We start from the raw sequence: 14,807 nt of genomic DNA on the forward strand, positions 1-14,807 counted from the left end.
GCCTCAACTCATTCTAGTAAACCACTTGGGTCTTGTTTTTTTTAATCCCACATTCCAAATGAGGTTCACATTTCTTTGCATTTGATTATGATCCGAGGGACCTCGTGGCACTTTTTTTTTTTTTTTAAGGCGCCACAAAATAAATGTCGCAGTTTCAAGGAAGATTGTGACCGACCAATTGATGGCTATTTGCGTGCGCACAGGTGGCGCTGTGGGTTAAAGCCTCAGCGCCTAGGACTTGCCGATCGAAAGGTCGGCGGTTCGAATCCCTGCGGCAGGGTGCGCTCCCGCTGCTCGGTCCCAGCGCCTGCCAACCTAGCAGTTCAAAAGCACCTCCGGGTGCAAGTAGATAAATAGGGACCGCTTACCAGCGGGAAGGTAAACGGCGTTTCCGTGTGCGGCTCTGGCTCTGGCTCTGGCTCTGGCCAGAGCAGCGATGTCACGCTGGCCACGTGACCCGGAAGTGTCTCCGGACAGCGCTGGCCCCTGGCCTCTTAAGTGAGATGGGCGCACAACCCCAGAGTCTGTCAAGACTGGCCCGTACGGGCAGGGGTACCTTTACCTTTTTACCTTACACGCGAACAAATGTAGGCAGCTGCACTGCATTAGAAATAAAAATTCCAGAGCAACACTGTTATAAAAATTTCAGATCCTCATGCATGCCTCAGAATTAAATCGCCTAATAGACCGTAATTCTGCGGTTTTGCAGCGGACCCGTCACACGTCACCGTTCCCGCCCACCTACCACGGGAAGCTGCTAGGCCCCGCCCACATCCCCTTCTCGCTGCGACGTCGACGCGTTCTGCCTCTGTTACCGCGGCAACCAACGGCTTCCCCCCCTCCCATTCTGACGCCAATGCGCGGCTTTCGAAGTGTTGTTATCGCGAGAGACGAGCGGGCTCGGGTTCCTTCTTTCCTCCTAACCTCCTTCGACAGCCTTTGGACCTGGAGGAGAGGGGCGTGGCTATGCGAGCGAAGTGGGCGGAGGCTTCCGGCGAGGTTTGGCACTGACGTGGAGAATCCAGGGGGAGCCTCTGGGGCTTGACAGGTAGAGGAGGCGAGGAGAAAGCCAGCAGGTGGATGCGGATGCTGAGCTCGAGCCAGGCGCTTCCGGTGAGGGGAAAAGGCAAGGCGACCCCCCCTCCCCCACCAATAATATTAATAATAATAATATCCCGCTCTTAAGGGTTGTAAAAGGGAACTCGGACGGTACCTGTGGGAAGGAGAGCCTCGAGGTTCCCCCCCCCCAAGCCTACCCCGTAAGGGCTGTTGTGAAGAAAAAATAGCGATGGCATGTAGCTGCTGCTGGTTGTTGTTGTTGTTGTTGTTGTTAACCACTGTTGGTAGTATTGTGATGTTTGGAAGAATGTGATGTTTAAGTAAAATTCATTTTCTAGGCTTTTCTCTCTCTCACACACACACACACACACACACAAGCAATGCTAGATAAGTAAAAACTAAATTTATCTAGTGAAAGCAGACTTCTCTCTCTGTTAGGTATATGAACCAGGCCAAAAGGTAGAGCAATACAGTCATGCCTGAGCTACAGAAAGTATCCATGCTGGTGCATGAATATAGAATTCTGCGCACTAAAAAAATATGGGAGCCATGAAATGATAAAACAAAGAAAATGGTCTGTTCTGTTATTGTATGGCATCCATTCTGTGCATTTTGGAGGAACTGCCAACCAGTCAGAGCAGAATTAGATGTTGCTTTGAATACCGGGATGGGGAAGCATAGTTTATGCCGTGGCATTGACACGGTACTTACCTGCAGTGAGATTTGTGTGCTCTGGAGCACTTTATTAATTTATTTAATACCGTTTTCAGACTGCCCTACAGCCAAAGTTATCTGGATGGTTTACAGGGATTAAAACCAACAAAAATGAACAAACAACAACATACAACCAGAATAACGTCACAAAGTCACAATTCACTTTAAAACAGCAGCAGCAAATCAGTTTAAAACTGAAGGCAGAGAGCTTTCAGAGGTAGCAAGTCACTTCTTAGGTGATGCGGTTTTTTCTCTCCTTTCCAGGTAGTTTGGAGCAGTCAGAGTCTCCCACAAGAAGCCCTCAATAATTTGGAATCATGTTTTCAGACTTGGACTATGACATTGAAGAGGACAAGCTGTAAGTGTCTTCTTTTTTCTTTTCTTTTTACTCAGTAGGTTTGTATGTATATATGTTTTTTCCTGGAAAAAAGGAGCTGTTCAGATAAGGCATTAGTACTGTCAACTTTTTGGACTGCACCCACAGAATTTGGGTTGGAAAAAAGTGGAATGAGCACCCTAAAAAATAACCCTGAATATCCTTAGAGGGTTGAATTTAGAGCTAATTTGCATATGACTTGGTTTGGGGGCTTAATTCAGTTCATAAGGACATATCTCCTACTTGGGTTGGATACTATGATTTTAATTTTATGAGTGAACAGGAATGAGGGTTTGTATCTGGAAAGGAATACATGTACTAGAAGTTATTGTTATTACTCTTATGTATGTAAACACATAATATGATTTTCCTTTCTCTGATAATATAATTACTGTGTTTCCCGTGTGTTATGTTTCTTATGTGATCGTTGCTTTCCCAATATATTCTACAATATATTCCAAAAGCAGAGATGACACGTTGATGGTGGCACCCACTTTTATGCAAATTTCTGTACCTCTGTTTTATTCTAGGGGAATTCCCACTGTGCCTGGGACAGTGGTCTTGAAAAAGGACTCTCAAAATCTGATTGGTATCAGCATCGGGGGAGGAGCTCAGTACTGTCCCTGCCTCTATATAGTTCAGGTTGGTGTTTTTAGGACAGGAGTGTTTTATCCTAGACAAAAGAAGGACAGTTAGGATTGGACTGAGGGTGAGATTGGACCACACAGTTTTGAGCGTAGTGTAATTCTCAGTTTCATTGGACTTCTGCCAGCAACATCCTTACACATAAATGCAAGAACATTGTCTCCCAATGCCTTTCTGTCTGTCACAGGGCAACTTGAGTGGCAGATTTGGCAAGTTATGGTAACTGTATTGGTCTATTGGTCCGTTGTTATTTGCTCTTTTTCTCTTTAAAATACTTCATAGACTTGTGAAGAATTATATTATTAAGTTTACTGAATTTCATGTGTGTGACCTAAAAAGAAATCCTAAGGGGAAATCTCATGGTCCAGTGAGAGCTGTGAACGTATTCAGCATTTTTCACCTGCAAGGGATGTGTCACAAGTGACACTAAGGACGTTTTCCCAGTATCTAACAAATTTGAATTTTTGACCTACACAAATGTGAAGAACAGCCATTTTAAATTTGAAATTAGGCTGTTTAACTTTGATGATCCAACAAATATGTGAGCAGATGGGATCATGAATATGTTTTTTATTGGTCTCCAATATTAGTTTTTCACCATAGAGAAATGCAGATTCAGAGGTATCACTCCTGTGATAATGGTGTTTCTGTAAGAGGGGGGGGGGGGAACGGACCCATTTGACCATGATAGTGTGTGCAACAACAGCATTCATGAAATTGATATGAGTGAAAACTCTGAGGTTTAAAGACTTTTTATAAATAATATGAGCAAAGGGGCATGAAAACAGACGTGCTGCCATTCTGGTTCCTTACTCCCATCTTTGCCTTTTTCCTGCTTTCACCTTCACTGTCTCTTCCTCTTTAGGTATTCGATAACAGTCCTGCAGCTCAGGATGGAACTTTGGCAGCTGGTGATGAAATCACAGGTGTGAATGGGAAGTCAGTCAAAGGGAAAACCAAAGTAGAAGTGGCCAAAATGATACAGGTGGTGAAGGTGAGAGGTAGGAAGGGGTTTCTGGAATGCAAAGTGTCCATTGTTGCTTTTTAGTGGAAGTCGTCTCCCTTCCTCTCAATTGCAGAACAATAGCTCTGGCTTTTCCTGTTCCAGGGAGAAGTGACAATTCATTACAACAAACTCCAGGCTGATCCGAAGCAGGGAAAGACATTAGATATTGGTATGTTGTGCCAACCTCTTGGTCTCCCTCGTGATGCTGATGTAATAAACAGGACTGGTTTTTCTGTGGCATTTCTTTTATAATTAGCCCAGTTATGATTTCCTCTTCATTGGGCTTCTTCTGTATGACTAGATATAATAGTATAATTGCTGTGCTATCGGCATAGAGAAATGATTCTGCTCACAGAGTGTGTTTCTTTCCTGGAATATAGTGCTGAAGAAGGTGAAGCACCGCCTGGTAGAGAACATGAGCTCAGGGACAGCAGATGCCCTGGGACTGAGCCGAGCCATCCTCTGTAACGGTAAGCAGCATTCAAGGAGGACATTCACACTTGGCCTCTGTGACTGTTCCAAGCGATGCCAAGGACCATGTTCACATTCTCACATACTTACAAAGTGTGTGTTGTCCTGAAAGTGGCCTTCTGCATTGGTTCATAATTTTGTGGCATTGAGAGCTGGGCTAAATAATGAGATATGAACCAGAAAGACCTCAGTTCAAATCTCGCCTTCATCGGCAGCCTACTCTGTCTCAGCCTTAGCCCCTCATCTGCAGTGTAGGAGTAATAATACTTCCCCTTACCTTCAGAACTGTTGTAAGGATTAATGAGATAATATGTGTGAAGTACTTGAACATTTCATTGTGCTATATCACAAGGCTGACAGTGAAAGTTGGCAGAAATTTGACGAACTGGAGAATCCAAATACAGTGTTCTTTCTCCTGAATTTGTGAAAAGATGTGTGATTTCAGGACCCTCTCCTTCAGCTCTAGGCAGTCTTTTCCTGCTCTAAAGTCTGTCTGACAACTTTTCTCTTCCTCTTTCTCACTTGCCTCACCACTGCTCAAACTTTTCGTAGTTTGCTCTCTGGACTCCACTGCTTTGTCATTCTTCATTCTCTTTTCTAGGTGACATGAAGAGGGTTGACTTTCTCTGCACAGCATATACACCCGCACTTCCACATTTGTTTCTATGTGACTTGATGCCTGTTTCATAAATCTGTATCATGAATGCGCGTTTGTGAAAGCTCTGACAATGGGAACCCTAACTAGAGGATTTCAGCTCTTATGGCATCAAACTCTCATTGTAATAATGGATTCCTACCCCTTTCCCTGGTTCTCTCTCTCTCTCTTTTTGGTAGATGGGTTAGTAAAAAGACTGGAAGAGCTGGAGAGGACCGCAGAGCTATACAAAGGTAAATAGACATTTTCCTTCCTTGTTGTGAAACGTAGAAAGGGGTTTGTGTCTTGGGGCTTATGTTGATCATTTATTGAAGGATTGAATGCTTTGAGAAACATATCTCACCCTCACGGCCTATAAGCTTTTAAGGTTTCAGCCCAGGAGGCTACCCCTGATATACGCATAGTAGATAAGAGACAAGATTTATTTTCTTTATTAGATTTATATCCTGTTTTTCCACCACTTAAATCTTTAAGAGGGCTTGCAGAGTTTTTTTTTCAATGGGGACAGGTAACAATATTTCACCCTAGGACAAACCAACAGACAACCTTAACCTATACAAGATGGTCAATAACCTTTATGTTACCACAGTTTTGGTCTTGCTGGTAGAGCAGAGAGTAAATCCTTCCAAGAATCACTTGCATGTGTCCCTGCGTGCGCGCACACACAGAAACCAACCCAGGAGCAGAGCAGTTAATGACATCCAGGTCAGTACTGCTCTTGCCACACAGTCTTTCCTGCAGGAAGTCTCACTGACAAGAACCAGCATAGGTTACATTTTTCTCAGTGGAGATTCCCCCCCAACCACACTTGGTCTTTATTTTATTTTCGCAAATGCCTGCTGTGGTGCTAATGTCCTGAATTTAAAAGTAATAATACCCCACCCCATGTCCATAGTGAATGTTTTGTTTTTTCCTCTAACTCTGTCTAGGCATGACGGAACACACAAAGAGTCTCCTCAGAGCTTTCTTTGAACTTTCTCAAACTCACAGAGGTAAACATGGACCAGAAGACTTTCAGGTTGTGACCAAATCATAGCACATGCTTCTGTGGGCAGGAAATCTCTCATCTTAGATCTTGAAAATGCTATAATTGTCATCCAAGACAATTATGAGAACTACGGGTCTTGGTGCCAGTAGCTTGTAAAGTGTTTTGGGATTTGCTTCTCTCAAGTGTGTGCACTGACAGGTAAAAAAAATCCTTTTGAGCTTCTCTCCTGCTATTGGCCTGCAGAAAAGCAGTTTAAAATGTAACTGTATCAGGTGCTCAAATCAGTAGACGTGCTATTCCAAAAGATGGGTCTTAGGATCTTATTTCAACCGATTTGAATTGTTTGTGTCACCTGTGGACATATGCATTCCACTAGAGGCTCCACCCCTGCTTGTGCTGCTCACCACCCTGTCTATAACCCGCCCCACACCAAAACCTACGCCACCTAGACCTTGACTACCCCCCACAACTCACTAGATCAGGGAGTTTTCATAAACTGCTTGGAGGAAAGCCTTGCCAATTTCTCTGGAGAGCAGGGAACACCATGAAGCAAATGACTGATAATGGTGGGCTTGGAGGATACCTGTTGGGTTGCAGCCAAGTCTAGTCTCAGAGCAGTATGGGCCTCCATTAAGGGTAGGTAGGTGGAGCAGTGTCTTCTGACCTTGCTGGCAGGGCTGTGATGATATTTGAAGTAGTAAAAGCATGGTGTTTATACTACGGTAATGATCATGAACTGAAATGAGGAAATAGTCCAGATTGATAAACAACAAGCCTGAAAATGCACCTGTTATTTTGACTATGGTCCCCATTTGCATGTTTTGCTGTTTTTGCCCAGCATTTGGTGATGTTTTCTCAGTCATTGGTGTACGGGAGCCTCAACCAGCTGCAAGCGAAGCCTTTGTGAAATTTGCAGATGCCCATCGCAGCATTGAGAAGTTTGGAATCCGCCTTCTAAAAACTATCAAACCGGTAAAGAAACATAGAATCTTAGAATTTTGTAGGGTTGGAAGGACCTCAAGGGTCGTCCAGTCCAACCCCCTTCAATGAAGGAATCTTAGCTAAAGCATTTGTGGCAGATGGCCATCCAACCTCTGCTTAAAAACCTCCAATGAAGGGGAGTTCATCGCCTTCCAGGGAATGTCTGGTGTATTTTACAGAGACTAAGGTAACACTGTGAACCACCCAGAGACCCCCAGGTATAGGGCGGTATATAAATTCAATTAAAAATAAGAATAAGAATAAATGGTTTGCAGTCTCCTTTGGAGGGCAAAAGTGAGGTGAGGCAGATAAGGCTCAATAAAAAGGGTAACAGAGTTGGATGACAAAGGCTGGCATTAGGCCAGTTGTAGTACAGCTCTTTACTCACTGTTACGTGGGGCTTTTCATCTAGCTCTGCTTGTCTGCTCTCTCCACATCACCTCTTCCAGCTAGGCAGGGACACATCAAGGTCCCTTAAAACAGAGGAAGCCAGATATGGGGTAGTGGTGGGGGAAGGGGGGCTCATAGACCTGGAATGCCTTGAACTAAGACAGGGGAGTAGGTGGAAGTGGCAGAAGGGTGCTAATTTTACATGGCTTTGGATCGGACCAATAACAGGAGTGGTGAGCAGAGCCTCCTTCAGATTGGCTAACAGATGTGCCACAAATGTTGCATCAGGTCCTCTTAAGTGAGAGGGAGGCTCCATTGTGCATCCAGCATTTTAACTATGCTGAGAGCTGACAGAAGGGTTGATGTTCACAGATCACATCCACTTCTTGAGATTACTAGGCTTGTTGCATGCAGAAGAACCTTTTCTGCTCTGTTTGGTCCTACATTTTTCACCGTTCAGCCTTTCCTTACAGATGCTGACTGACCTGAACACTTACCTGAACAAGGCCATTCCTGACACAAGGCTAACTATCAAGAAGTATCTGGATGTCAAGTTTGAGTATTTGGTAAGCTGTTCTTTTGTTGTTGTTAAGAATGCTCGAGAGAGTGGTCCGTGTAGCCTGAAATACTGACAATAGTGGGTCCCGGGTGTTATGCCAGTAGTGAACAAGGAGGAGGAATTACAGAAGGATCTGTTTGTTCACTCAGGCTTCCTAAAATGGTAAGTCACAGAAACATTTAGAACAAGTAGACATTTCATGCAAGGGACCTACCGATGGCTTTGCCTTGCACTCTCAGGTCAGACATATCAAGCCAAGGGAAACTGGCAGCACCAGAATACAGCTCCTCAATGGAGCAGCTTGTGCGATCGGATCGTAGTAGCATTCACAGCATGCTGTTGGTAGCTAGACAGGGTGCTGTTTCTTTCAGGTCTGCTCATTTTCCTGTTTTAAAATAAAAACAAGAGCTAGAAGGGGATAGGACAAGAATAGAGCCCAAGGGGATAGGACAAGGCCCCAGTGCAAACCAGTAGCGCCATACAAATACGTACCATTCCACAGCTGCAGTGGGTATGTCTTCCTGGCAGCAATTCCATCACAGCATGAATGTTGAGACATAAGAAATAGCTTTGAATAGGACATGTTTTCTCGTATTCAGGCGCAAATCTTACTTCTGTTTAATTTCTTTTCATTCCCTCAGCTTGGGCAATCGGGGAAGAAGAGATGTTGTGAAATACCACCTCCTTTCTTTTTCAGGGTTTACATCTCTCTGATCTTAGTGTGTGATATCTCCTCATTGCCAAGCCTGACCACTGAGGAAGCAGCACACTGTTACTTTTTGACACATGCGTCCATTCACTGTTTTTCTTTTTGTTTATTGACTGCGGTCTCCCTAGAATAAGTTCCTACACTAGCATGTGCCGGTTTCCCCTTTCTATGTCCTGAGAACTGTAGTTCATTAAGGATACTGGGAACTGTAGTTCTGTGTGGGGTAAGATTCGTTGTGTGCTTTCAATGCATGGTGTGTGCACAGCCACCATTGGAAGAAATGTGGAACTTGGAGAAATTAGAAGTGACATTTCTGTCCATCCCCACTTAAAAGCACATCCCAATCTGTCTGTATGGGTGGTAGGAGTTTGTAACATTGCTTATTTCTTATTCTCTTTCAGTCTTACTGTCTCAAAGTGAAGGAGATGGATGATGAGGAATACAGCTGCATTGTAAGTACTGAGCACTAGCATGCACAGTGGTTACATCCCATCATAGTCCCATCTTTGCTTGTAGGCGCTCCTACTGCCTGCTTGCCTGCTTCCACAGACTTAAATGCAGGGGTGAGTGTACTATGCTCATGCTCACCAAAGTGGCATTCTTCTGAATCTTCCATTGATGTGCAGATTGACACTATTTATGACAGTTCCCCCCAACTCTAAATTGTGGCTCAGGGGAAGTCAGTTTATGAACTAAGATTAGAACTTACTTCAAGCGCTGTGGTCATTTGTACCTTGCCAAGCAAGCAGCTAACAGGATGTATAGCTTTTAAAGTTTAGCTGTTGGCCAGCCAGGGTTGTAGCATGATCAAGTGAGAAGCTTAAGTTTGGCCAGGCACATTAGGGAAGCATTTAGCCATACATGAAGCCATTGCATGATTTGTGGTTCGTTGCTACATTGATGTCGTATTTTGGGCAGGCGCTGGGAGAGCCTCTCTACCGAGTCAGTACTGGGAATTACGAATACCGCTTAATCCTGCGTTGCCGCCAGGAGGCACGGACGCGCTTTGCCAAGATGCGGAAGGATGTGCTAGAAAAGATGGAGCTGCTGGACCAGAAACATGGTGAGTGGGGTTGCCTTTTCCAAAGACTACGGTAGTTTGTGGAGACTCTGATGTCTACAACTCCCTTCATCCCTGACCATTGGCCATGCTGGCTAGGGCTGATGGGAGATGGACTCCAACAATGTCTGGAGGGCTGCAGGCTCCCCACCCCTGCCCTGGAGCCAATAATGTTCACCTGCCATCAAGCATGCTACTACTTCTTACCTGAGGCTGGCTGTGTTCTTCCCCGCCCCGTCTTGAAGTACACCAGCTGTTCAGCCAAATGTGCCATTGCTCCAGTGCAGGGATGGGCAACTGGCAAACCAAGATCCAGATGTTTTATGAGCCAGCAGCTGAGCCAAGATGTAAAGAACAATGTTGGTCTTCACAGGAAACACACCCAGATTCTGGACCTTTCTTTCACTCTAGTTGTGACTTTTCCAGATCTCTCTCTGTGTGTGTGACAGATAGAAACTTATTTGCCTGCCTTTGCTGTAGTGGGATAAGAACGTTAATGTTCCTGGAACTAGAAAAGCAGAGGGATATTTCAGAGTGACATTAGGACATCAGACATACAGTGTGGAGGGAGGTTGAATTAGAGAGGTGTCTTTGTTCTGGGGGAGCTCTCTGAGGTGAAGCTGAAAGATCAAGGATAGAACACTGTGATGTGCGATTTTTTTTAAAAAAAAAACTTTTCTTTTTTTGAAAAAGTGACCTTAGTGCTTAAGGAGTGTTGAGCAGCATGAACAACTATGTCCTTGTTTAGGAGGAAGGGTGGGGGGAGATGCATACAGGAGCACTTTTTCAAAATGTTGTATCCAGTGCTTATTTTTCTAGAAAAAGAGGTGGCAGAATGCCTGCCTTGTTATCTTAGATTGCCAATGGTGGCCCCCCGAGAGGTGCCAGAACTTAGTTCCAGCTGGGAAAAAAGCCCTGGTTGTATCCCATAACAACACAATAGGGTCAGGTATAATAAAATAATAAATAGCTGCTTCCTGTTGAGACCCCTGCACCTTGAGATCTCTCCCATGTATGTCAGCTTACCTTCCTGTTGTCTATAAGCAATTGCTGACTCTGCTTGGTTGAATTGATCCATTCTGGATCCCTCACTTTGCAGTGCTGCATATATTATACCAGGAAGTCATATCCACTGAGTTCCAAAAAGTCTTATTTCCAAGGGCTTGCTCTTGGTTCCACAGTCTTTGGCGTTTAGGCCTTTTGCTTTAAACAGTAAGTAGCATTTGAACTAATAAGCCAGGCTGCTAAAAACAAGGGTTGCAGTAACTGTGAGGAATCTATCTGTCCTCTCTTGCAGTGCAAGACATTGTGTTCCAACTCCAGCGCTTTGTCTCGACCCTTTCCAAGTACTATGACGACTGCTACGCGGTGCTGCGGGATGCCGACGTCTTCCCCATCGAAGTGGACCTGGCACGTACCACGTTGAGCTATGGCCAGAAGGATGTCTTCACAGACGGTGCGGAAGATGAGGACGAAGAGGAAGGTTGCGGAAGCCGCGAGTGCAACAGGAAGGAGGAAGAGAATGGCGAGAAGCTCATTGATGATGCCTGAGCTCATGGACGTGATGGAGTGGGAAATCCCTTCAGAGACTGATAAATTCTATTTCTCTAGGCAGCTTGTCCACATTGACTTTTTTTGTCTGTATAAGCCCCGTTGGGGAATCAAGATTCTGTTCTGGATGTGGGCAGGGGGGTGGGCCTTGTGCCGAAAGTGCTTTTGCACAATCCCTCTTTCAGAAAACCCTTTCCTCCTTCCTGGTCTCTCTTTCCCCCAGATCTTACTTCCCATCCCTGAAAGTGGCAGGAAAGAGACAACTACCTGGGAGAACACCCTTGAACCTCATCCCATGGTGGTTCTCTGTGCAGAGGGATTGTGACTGAATGTGCAGGACACACACAAACACACCCTTTCATTAACTAAAATGTCAGAAATGGTTCTTGCAGTCAGCCTGACCTCCTTGTGCATCAGCTAAGTCCAAAAACTTGTCCCCATTCCTACTTTCCAGTGTGTGAGAAGAATGGAAGTGGATAAGTTTGGTCTCCTTCCTTCTTTCTCTTAACTTACCTTGCTGTTAGTAGGCGGGTCTTACAACATGCCCCTTCCCTACTACTAGGCATGGCTCTTATTAGATAAGAAAGGAATCAGGGTGAATGGAAGCTGGGTGAAGCCAGAACGATCAGCCTCTGAGAGACTAATCAATAAAGGGCTTCGGAAGGACATCCAGGAGAATCAGTTTTTGTCTCTATCATTCTTCTCATCAGGATCAAGTCAGTATGGACCAGCAATATGGGATTTGACACTGGGGAGAGATTACCCAGGTTTACATTCCCAATCCCGTCTGGTTTTAAGGATCTCACAGCCTGCCTTTATCTTGCATAGGTGCTTTGCTGCATGAAGTTTTCTAAAACTTAAGCCTTATATAGTATTTAAGAAGGTGTTAGATTTGGAAAAAAGCAAACATATATTGGGGTGGGGGGATGATTATCCGTGGAATGAGGCCCATAGATTGGCTGAGGTTAAAGATCAAACAGCCAGTTTAAGCATTAAAGCTCTCAATTCCTACACTGCACTTTCATTACACCTACACATTTACTTTTATTCCTTTGGAAATGCTGCTTCTGAGGACAGAGAGCCTATTATGCGCCTTGACCAGTGTCCGCACCCCCCTCACTCGCCCACATGAATCTCCCAACACCAAAGGAAGAGGGGCGGGGAGAGAAGACTTGCTTGTTTTCTGAGGAATTATTCCAATCCTGTATCATTCTGATATTTTTTTCGTGCAGTGGAATGGCATTTTGTCCTGATTAGCAAGAGTGATCTTTTGGTAATAAAGGGGTGTTGGTTTCAGCTTAACTCTTACGTACGTAGATTGTGCCAACTGGCAAGGAGAGAAGCTACAGAAGAGCTTAAAATTTATGACATATATGCTTTCCCCTTGGTTTTTTATTTCTGTTGTGTCTTTATGACTGGCCAAGAAAAGACTATGTGGGTCCAGCGTACTCTTCAGAGCGCTTTTACGTGTTGAACTGTGTGACTAATAAAGAAAAATGTGAACTTTGTTGTCTTACCTTTTTCCTCCTGGCTTCTTAACCATTTGGCCTGTCTCTCCTTGATCCTTTTGTTCCTGGTCACAGGAAGAGACATGAAGGGCAGGCACTATTGATCAATTTTGCAGTCAGAAAGTATGGCACGGAGACCAGTGCAGTTGCACTTCTCCATATACGGTGGTACCTCGGTTCTCAAGCGGAATTCCATTCCCGAAGCCTGTTCGGCTTCCAAAACATTCAAAAACTGAGGCACGGCTTCCCATTAGTTGCAAGAGCTTCTTGCACTCAGCGGAAGCCACATCACACGTTCGGGTTCCGAAAAAATGTTCGAAAATGGAAGCATTTACTTCCAGGTTTTCGGTGTTCAAGAACCGAAACGTACGACAATGGAGTCATTCAGGAACCTAGGTTCCACTGTATAGGACTGTCCCTTGGCTTAAAGTTCAGATCATCCCCTTCCAGATCAGGCATTCACCTAAGGATTGCTGTGCAACACTTTGCTTAGTGAACATGCTTTAAAGTTACATATATATTCTTTCAAAGGGAACCAGTTCTTAGCAGTTCATAAATGCGAAGCAAGTAAGAAACAAGCTGCCCTAATGTCTTGCCATGTTGAATATGCAGCTGGCAGCAAAACTACATGTAAGGAATGAGTTGAAATGGCATGTAAGGAGCTTAGTAGAGAGTAAATCTCATTTCTTAGGTAACCCAACACGGGGTGCTGTATATGGTGGGCACCCATACATTTTCTGCACAAGGATCTGATATTGTTTGGCATCTTGAGAATGTGAACGTTTTCAAGCATGTTTGAGGAGAAAATCCTGAGAGAGTATGTGTGTGTGAAGAAAGAGAGGTTGGGAAACGAGACGATGGCTCTAGTAAGGAAAGGCTGGGGCTGTAGTGTTCCACACTGCCTGCACCTCTCTAAGATTTTGGATAGAACTGCTGAGACTTCTGGCCATAACATTGGTCTTTGTGAGCAGTGTGTCTAGCTGTAAACTCTACAGAATATGTGTGTGCATGATGAACTTGCCCACAGAGGCTAATCTGTCCTCAAGCTCATATCTCATATTTGGCACTGTAATATCTGCAGCATTCTCTTGGCACCAGGAAGCGGAGACTGGGAGAAACCAAACATAAAGATTTGTTCGTGGAGGCACTAATGACCATATCATAGCCGTAGATAGTAACGGGCTTGTGCTAGGTTGTTAGAGAAACCAACAAGCTTTTGAAAGTGTCTGACCTGCTTGCATTTATTTTCATTTCTGCATGATTCTTCAGAGGTGTTTTGCCCTGAAGTTGCCCACTAAAATACATTAAATCCCCCCCCCCCCCAGTTCTTAATTGGGCTTTTGATGAATGTGGTGGTGTGCTTCGTCCTGCTCAGAAGGCGGTCGAATCTGATCACAAAACTTGTTCTGGCCACTCAGTCAACACATCCAAGAACCTTCAGCTTGTGCGGGTCCTCGACTCCTCTCAGGGATGTCTGCAAGACCAGTAGATTGGCTACATGCTAGCAGTGTTACAGTAGTTGTCACAGAGGGAAAGGTCTGGGCTTCTTCAAGACGCAACCTACATGTCTGGCTATGTACAAAAGCAAACAAGCAGGAACCATGACAATTGCTGAATGGACATCCCCAGTGTCTTGCTTGGATGTAAGAGAGCATCCTCTTGACCCTTGCAGTTACGGTGGTGAAAAGCCCACCACATGGCCACAACATTGCTGCTGCTCTTAGAAGCTCTTAAACAGGGGTAGGCAAACTAAGGCCCAGGGGCCAGATCCAGCCCAATCACCTTCTCAATCCAGCCCGCGGATGGTCCGGGAATCAGCGTGTTTTTACATGAATAGAATGTGTCCTTTTATTTAAAATGCATCTCTGGGTTATTTGTGGGGCATAGGAATTCGTTCATTTTTATTTATTTTTCAAAATATAGTCCGGCCTCCCACAAGGTCTGAGGGACAGTGGACCGCCCCCCTGCTGAAAACGTTTGCTGACCCCTGCTCTTAAAGGAAAAAGAAACCTTGTAAAGGCACCATGTGATGAAAGCTTCAGTCACCTAGGCTACCATGTGCTATTTAGTTATTGCAGGAATAATTTGATCTGCTGCACTTCATGGCTTGTTAAAAACGAGCTCGTCGCTCTCTT

At 44.7% G+C, this 14,807-nt stretch overlaps 1 protein-coding gene across 3 annotated transcripts; it reads left to right on the plus strand.

The window, feature by feature from the left end:
- The first annotated feature begins 871 nt into the window (after positions 1-871).
- PICK1 (protein interacting with PRKCA 1) lies at positions 872-12,667 on the plus strand. 3 transcript variants are annotated; one of them, XM_079992887.1, is made up of 13 exons: positions 872-1,113; positions 2,038-2,131; positions 2,680-2,791; positions 3,660-3,788; positions 3,903-3,969; positions 4,181-4,270; positions 5,106-5,159; positions 5,856-5,918; positions 6,753-6,886; positions 7,759-7,851; positions 8,955-9,005; positions 9,472-9,616; positions 10,911-12,667. In XM_079992887.1, the coding sequence occupies exons 2-13, from the start codon at positions 2,091-2,093 to the stop codon at positions 11,162-11,164; spliced, it is 1,233 nt and encodes a 410-aa protein (XP_079849013.1). In that variant the 5' UTR covers positions 872-1,113; positions 2,038-2,090; the 3' UTR covers positions 11,165-12,667. The 3 variants fall into 3 exon arrangements, with proteins under 3 accessions (XP_079849013.1, XP_079849014.1, XP_079849015.1); XM_079992888.1 differs by having other exon boundaries at positions 2,042-2,131; XM_079992889.1 differs by having other exon boundaries at positions 873-1,048.
- Positions 12,668-14,807: the final 2,140 nt, after the last annotated feature.

The sequence above is a fragment of the Podarcis cretensis genome (genome assembly GCF_951804945.1).
Source record: "Podarcis cretensis genome assembly, chromosome: 10".
Taxonomy (NCBI): domain Eukaryota; kingdom Metazoa; phylum Chordata; class Lepidosauria; order Squamata; family Lacertidae; genus Podarcis; species Podarcis cretensis.